The 8062-nt window shown below is 37.5% G+C and overlaps 1 protein-coding gene across 1 annotated transcript; it reads right to left on the bottom strand.

The window, feature by feature from the left end:
- Nucleotides 1-206: 206 nt before the first annotated feature.
- LOC150083162 (putative G protein-coupled receptor No18) lies at nucleotides 207-1526 on the bottom strand. Its single transcript, XM_090378411.1, has one exon. The coding sequence runs from the start codon at nucleotides 1524-1526 to the stop codon at nucleotides 207-209; it is 1320 nt and encodes a 439-aa protein (XP_090234537.1).
- Nucleotides 1527-8062: the final 6536 nt, after the last annotated feature.

Raw genomic sequence — 8062 nt, 5'->3', positions numbered from 1 at the left:
GTATATATACATTGGAAAGGAGAAACACTATTTAAAAATATATACGCACACTCGTTTAAAAGAATTTATTGGAATATTTTATAAGCTTTTGTACTTTAGTATACTGTGTAATTTAGCAAGATTTACTGTTTTCATGACATTAAATCTTTCTTTTAGAGACTGATAATTCAAAAATTACACAATCGTTGATTTATAGTTGATGATCTCTATCTTTTGTTACAGAGCAATTTCTGGAAAGCCTTCCGAAAATCAAGATTAAATATTGTATAGATGACTGGATTGAGCGCAGAATTAATGTAACCAAGCCATGTAATGAAACTGATCATCCGAGGCGATATGTAGCAATCTTGACAGAAAGGGAGGACGACATACATCAGAAAAAATGGCAACCAGCACAACACAAACACGCCCATGACTATTCCAAGGACACGCGCCGCTCGCCGTTCTTTCGAAAGAGAGATTCGCTGTTTCCCTTCCATGTATTGCCTCACTGTGTTTGTAGGAGCATTGTTCTGTTGGCCGTCTTCCATGGCAACAGAGCATGTTGATGTGTCATCACCGTATTCTGCAAATGTCTTTATATCAATCATTTTGGTTGTCGACGAAATCAGCGCAACTGTTGCAGAAGGAACTTCCTCCTCCTTCTTATTGCGACTGGAGTTCAGGGACCTGAGTTGTATACCCTGAGAATCACTATTTCTCGTGACTAACTCCCCTGCAGCCTTGGCTTTAACGCGCAGTCTCCGTTTGGCAGCCTGGAATATTTTAGCATAGACGATAGTCATAATAAGTAACGGCATAAAGAATGAGCCACTCGCGGAATAGAGCACATAGCCACGTTCTTCAGTTAGTTGGCACGGAGTTATTTCAGTGAAAGTTTCTGGCCAGTCATTCCATCCAATGAGCGGTGGCACTGATATAAGAGTGCTAATCGTCCAGACTAGCGCGATCATGAGCAATACCCTCTGCAGTGTTCTCTTGCGGGCATAGTTAATTGGATCATGAATTGCCCAATATCGGTCTAAGGCTATAGCACACAGATTAAGAATTGATGCGGTACAACATAAAACATCACAAGTGAGCCACATTTCGCAAAGTACGAGCCCAAACACCCACTTTTCCATTAATGAGTAAGCAACATTCAGAGGCATAACCAACACTGCAACAGTAATATCAGCCACTGCCAGAGAGACTATAAACATGTTTTGAACATTTCGCAAAGGACGATAGGTAAATACTGATAAAATGACGAGAACGTTTCCAAAGATTGTACTTATGATGATGAATCCCAAAAGAAAAGCTGTCCCGAGAGCTGATAGGAAGGACACTCCTGAAGTAGTAAAAGACAGCAGGATCGACTTATTTATCGATTCGTTAGCAAGTTCCTTGAAAAGTATGCTATCGTTAGAAATAAAGAGGAGCTCCAGTTCCTCTAGAGGTGAAGACATGAGATTAATATCAAAGCTTCTTTTCGGTATCGAATTACAGTCGTTACAGCCAACAAGAGAACGATTATTCGCATTCATGTTGACTCTCTCTCTCTCTCTCTCTCTTTCTCTCTCTCTCTCTCTCTCTCTCTCTCTCTCTCTCTCTCTCTCTCTCTCTCTTTGTCTCTCTCCCTTGATTGTACTTACATTAGGAGTGGATGCCTTTATTTAATTAATTTTTAACTAGGAGCTGCAGGATTTAGTCTACCTTTGAACTGTATTATATGCATTAATGCAGCAAAGAAAATAACATCTACTTTGGTTGAAAATTTCAAGTGGATAATCATTTCATGTTGGTGCAAACAATAGTTTCCATTTCCTGTAAAGTAGAAAAAAAATTAAGTCACATATTTATTTTACAATAATACATTTTAGTGTACATCATATAATTACACTGGTGGGCAAATGTTGCGGTATGTTCCAGTTTACACTTAGCAAATTGAACTGAAACGGTGTAGAATAGATCAAATACCCAATGCAAATACAAATAAACACTCTTCTGATTATTGAAATATAGCGCTTTTAAAATAGAGCAGCCTGATCAGGATTACTGAATTCAATTGAACTCAGATACCAAACGTGTTGGGAGAGTAAAATTTCATGATCAGTGACACAGAGATAATGTAATAATAATCCGCTGCCATGGAGAGAACCTGGTAGAATGGAATCGGGCCAATCACTGGCAGAAATATTAAGCTTCTGAGTAACAAATCACAATATGGAATCAAGTATAAAATTGTGAAGACAATTCCAGCAGAAAATAGAAATTTTCAGGGAAAATAACTGTTTCAACGCGATTAATGTGCTATTTCGGATTGTGTCTGGAAATGAGAAGCAGTCGACATTTCAACATTTTCTCAGAGAGAGAGTAACCTATAAGTATCACCAAAAGGACAGATGAACTGGGCAAGTGTAGTGTGCAACGCCTGGACAGAGCTTCATATTTTCGACTGGATTCAAATCTCACCTAGATGAAAGAATTTTTAGTGAATGCTTTTTCACAGTTTATTTTGTTAATTTAAAAAGGGGCTGTTTCTTTTGTTAACTTTTGCAAGATATACGAGCAAAATCCTTGAACCCAATTTCAACCTTTTTAAAGCAAACTGGCAAATGGCTATGACCAGGAAGCATAAATTCAAACTAACAATGTGAAATTTTAACCTTCACTCATTTTACTCTCCCCTTCCAGATCCCATTAGACTTGAGATACCTAGCTGTAAGTTCTGCAGTCCACATATTCGAATTCTGCCATCATATAGCCAATATGACTAAGTCCGTTTACTCTGTCTTAGTACTTTTCAAGAATCTCAGTGTCTTTTTTGGTGTAGCCTCCATCCATAATTAGATAAAATGCTCCAAGTGCAGAATTGCCTTATACAGCGGAATTATAACCTCCCCATGTCTACACACAATTTTTTTTTTCAATAAATCACTCAATGAATCCTATAGACCTTTTTTTTATTATTTATTATTATTGATATCTTACTTGGAAGGTTACGACACAGGCAGAATTCAAATTCATTGCCTGTGCGTAACTTCTAAACTGGCTTTCTTTATTTGCCGTTTTTATCTCGAACCGCCAAAATTTATTATTATTCCAGGAGGGAAAGTTATGAAACTTACAATCAAGATTGATTAATTCAGACAAGTTTGTAGAAGCGGATAAAGATTGATTCTTTCACGTCTTAAAAGGATTTGACATGAGCCCTTTCCCAAGGATGTGGAAAGACAACGATCATTGTGCTACTCTCAAAGGCTAATTCAAGTGTTCAAGTATCTTCGTGGTATTAATGCTAACCCTTCCAGAAGACCAATATAGCCTATCAAAGGTTCTTGCGGGGGGTGGGGGAATATCTTATTCTATAGTCCACCTTACCAAATCGGTATATCTAGAGCGTTCCTCCATATATGTTCAGTGGAATTAGGGTCAGGGAATCTCGTTGGCTATTGCCACGAAAATGACAATGAAAAAGTTTTCAGGTTCTAGAGTAATTTAATAACTACTCAAGAACCAGGTGGCCTAAACTCAAAATAACCGGTAAGAATTATTGAATAGATTTGGGGAATTTTTCTTTAGACAAAGAGGATTGTTGATCAAAATAATTGCCCCCGTGAGTAGTTCAGGAGGACTATTTCGAGAAATTGAATGGCCTATTGGATTAGTACCTTTAGGAAGAGGGAAACATATGAGATAGGGTATATTTATAATGGTGCAGCAAAATCTTCTGCTTTCTTTGCACCACTACCAATACTAATTTGAATATTGTAAAAAGTATGTTTTCTCTCTAAATTTTACGTATTCTAGTATCATACTTTAAAGTTCATAGTATTTTAATAGTTTTCTTTTAATTTTCACTGACTCCAATTATTTAGCGAGCTATTCCATTTTTTTTCTTTTATACCTTAACTTTTGTCCACCAGTGCACTATCTATCAGGATATGTAGTTAAAATAATAAAAAATTAAAAATTATACCTACTCAGTTGTATACAAGTCATTTTTGTTAATATTTATATCATTTCTTTAAAGCACGATACCTTCCTAATAGTCCCTCCGTTTGGTTGAAAGTCTAATTGTATCGAATCACTTCAGAGTTTGGGAAAATCTCCCTGGATTCTGGATCCTGGCAAGGGTCCAGGATCCAGGGAGAAGTATTCATTATCCTTAATCGACTCGCTAGATGTAATAAGCATCATGAATTTCAAGAGGCTGGTCCTGTGTGAAATTCTTTTTAAGGAGTATGCGAGTGCAAACCAAGCAGACGTGTGTGTCACCGACACCAATTACATTATATATATATATATATATTTTTATATACACACACACTGCTGTTCAAAGAAAGTGCATCACCTAGAAATTTCACATTTCTAACCCTTTTTCGCGATGGTATGTTACATTAATGACTTTTCACACATACAAATATAAACAAAACCTATCGCACATAGAAATATAAACAAAAGATATTTATTAATAGTTAAGGCAAAGTTAAGTTATGTTTTTCACAAGTGCTCTCAAAATATCCCAAAATTAGCATTTGCAACCTTTATACAATAGTTTTGGTAAACACGACAGTTTTGGCTGAAATATTATTAGAAGCTCTCAGTTTGCTTCAGTTTATCATTTTAAATTGAAAACAAAATGAAAGAAAAGTTCACCAGGTGCATACTAATATTTAGCTGAACCGCCTCTGGCCCCTGATGACAGCAGCACACCATCGAGGCATTGACAATATCAATTTCTGAAGATAATCAACTGATAGTTCGTGGTTCCAAACACGAATTATGAAGTTCACGAAGGGTCTTGGGTTTCTTTCTGGCAACTGCAGATTCCACACGATGCCAACAGTTCTCTATAGGATTCAGGTCCGGGCTGCTTCCTGGTCATCTAAGAGTTGTAATGGACAGTTCATCCAACCATTTTTTCACCTATAACAAATGAAAACACATTACTGTCAAACTTCTAATGCAGAAATCAAGCTAAAGTAACTACAAAAATGCCTACTTACACTTTTCGCCCGATGACAAGGAGCAGAGTCGTCCTGAAAGATGCAATTATTTGGCAGGTTGAAATGGTCTCTAATGGTTGGCAGCAATTTTCCTTCCAATATAGACAGGTATCCATAGGCATTTACGGACCCTTTTATAAACTGTAGGTGACCTATCCGCGATACGAAATGTACCCTCATATCATATGGTAAGTTAAGGAATTTCACTGTAGAGTCTGGATGGTATTCTTCACCACATCTGTGGCGAATCGTTTGTATCCCATCAGAGCCATGCAGGTTGAATTTCTTCTCATTCGAGAAAATAACTGACTTCCACTGCTCGTGGGTCCATTTGACATGATCGTTACGCCAAATTAATTGTGCTTTTTAATTTTTTGTGTGAATAGGGGCTTCTTCTGAGGACGACGGGCCACATGTCCATTTTTGGAGAGGCGTCTTCTGACTGTTACTGCACCTGCTATCACTCCTGTATGTTCTTCCCATTCTCTTTTCAGTTCAAACGAAGAAGCTTTATGGTTTTTAAGGCATAAGCGCTTCAAGACGCGGTCCTGTTTTGGCGTAGAGATTCGTTTGGAAATAAATCTACTCACTGTCGACTGATTACATGGCGGTGATGGGAGAAACCCCAGGTACCGTTTGACCCTGAACACACTGTGGACTGATTACAAGACACTCTATGTGCAATATGATGGGAAGAACATCCTTCCCCACATAAAGCAACAACTCTTGTAGAGCGTGCTTATACAGCTGAAAGTAACAGCTGATGCGACGTCATCAGCTATGCGTGCCAATCTTATCTGATTAAATCTGTAAGAAATATTGCCAAATGTTTACGTTATTCGGACGAAAATTACAATTTTAAGGGGTGATGCACTTTCTTTGAACACAAGTGTATATATTTTGTGCTTTTTCCATAGTTTCGACTTCCGGTTTCTTTAGTCTATCTCCTCTCCCTTCACCACAATCTACTTATCTACATTCCTTTATGTTCGTTTGGTTCTTTCTGCAATATATAGGAGTACCCCAGGAAGGGACCTAGGGTACTCCTAGGTCCATATATCGCAGAATAATATATTGCAGAATCCACCAAAAATATCTATTTTTTATAAATCAGTATCCATTCTTTATATCATTTATTTCAAGGGGATAAAGATTGATTTTTTCACGTCTTAAAAGGATTTGATATATATATATATATATATATATATATACAGTGAAACTTCTCCTAACGGACACCTCTCGTTAACGGACATTTTCAAATTCCTCAACTCACCTCCATTGGTGTTTGCAGCTTCTGTCTAGCGGACATTCTCTGTAACGGACGCGGACAGGCAATCTGCACTGTTTCGTTTAGATTAGCACTTAATTTGATCTCCTCATAACGGACAGCGGGCGAGCTCACGGCCCTTTTCTAGGAACTTTTCTTCCACGTATTGCCTCAATCGTGTGTTTATTTTCTATTTCCGATTCTCTGAATTTTATCAAGGTTTACGTCGCGGTTCTAAACCCTTTTTCAAGAATTTTAAGGCACGTGTAAAACTTCTGATGAATTCGGTGTGTGCAGGGGGGGGGGGGAAGAATATGGTCGGCCTTTAGTCTTTTCAGTTTCAGTTTTGTTCAGTGTCGTGTGAAGTGCACAATGTCTTCTCGTAAACATTTAACTTTAAAAGATAAAGTCGAACTCATTAATGCGTATGATCGGCAAAATAATAGTGTTCGCACTCTCGCTGCAAAATTCAAAATCGGGAAGACGCAGGTAAGCGACATCCTAAAGAAAAAAAAAATGAACTGCTCAAACAATTTTGGCAACACGGAAATGATCAGGTTCAAAAATCATTCCCGAAAATTTTGGACTTCAAATTTGTCGCGCACATGCTAAAAAAATTCCCATTAATGGGCCTATTATTAGGGAAAATAATAGGCCCATTAATGGGAATTAATGGGGGTTGCTTTGGGGGTTGCGAAATCTATGGGAGTAAATGAGTTCAAAGCTTCTGTGGGATGGCTAGACAAGTTCAAAACTCGGCATAAAATTTCTTGGAAAACCGTAAGTAGTGAAGGTGAATCTGTTTGATACTGGGGTTGTAACATAGTGGACCATCAAATTGGAAGATTTATTCGTGATTTTGAAGCTAAGGATATTTACAACTGTGACGGAACAGGGTTGTTTTTTTTAAAGCTCTTCCTGAAAAAACAATGAGTCTTAAAAACGAAAAGTGCCAGGGCGGAAAAATTTCTAAGGAACGCTTGACTGTACTATTGTGTACAAATATGTTGGGAGACTTTGAACAATCTCTTGTTATAGGAAAACCACAAAATCCTGGTTGTTTCAAGGGCATAAAGTTGAATCTTTTGAATGTTGACTGGAAGTCTAATAAAAAAGCGTGGATGTCACGAGATATCATGAGCGAATGGATAAGTCACTTTAACCAAAACATGATTCGTCAAAACAGAGAAATTATTCTTTTCATGGATAATGCTGCATCTCACCCGCACATTGAATTGTCCAACATTCAAATCATTTTTCTGCCACCAAACACATCTGCAGAGTGTCAGCCCTTGGATCAAGGGATAATAAAAAATTTTAAACTTCACTACAGAAAACGTGTTTTAAGACATCTCATTGCAAACATGAACGATGTAACATGTGCGAGTGACCTTGCAAAGAAAATCAGCATCCTAGATGCGATTCAATGGATTTCCTGTTCAGTAAACGCAATTAGAAAACAAACTGTCGTGAACTGTTTTGTCAAGTCTGGCTTCTCAAACGTAAAAATTGAAGTTGTGAACAGCAATGTGGAGCACCAAGAAGAACAAGAACTTCAACATCTATTGATAATGTACGATACTTCAGCTGCAAGTGACCCTGGCTACAAAGATATAGACTCAAACCTCACTACAGAAGATGGTGCTCTAGATATCAACGACATTATCATCGATATTTTTCAAGAAGTTCCTCATGATGATGAAGAAATGGAAGGAAGTCATTCTGTCGAAGAACATATTAACGACGAACCACCGATGAAAATAGAAGAAGTGTTCATACAAATCAATCGTTTAAAAATGTTTTT

Source organism: Mastigoproctus giganteus, chromosome 7 (genome assembly GCF_048544385.1).
Source record: "Mastigoproctus giganteus isolate SK-2022 chromosome 7, ASM4854438v1, whole genome shotgun sequence".
In the NCBI taxonomy this organism is placed as follows: Eukaryota; Metazoa; Arthropoda; class Arachnida; order Uropygi; family Thelyphonidae; genus Mastigoproctus; species Mastigoproctus giganteus.
Note: the sequence above shows the minus strand (reverse complement) of the source record. Positions and strands in the feature narration are given on the sequence as shown.

Excerpts from the sequence above, each read along its gene's own strand:
- LOC150083162 (XM_090378411.1), bottom strand. The coding sequence starts at position 1,526 with ATGAATGCGAATAATCGTTCTCTTGTTGGCTGTAACGACTGTAATTCG.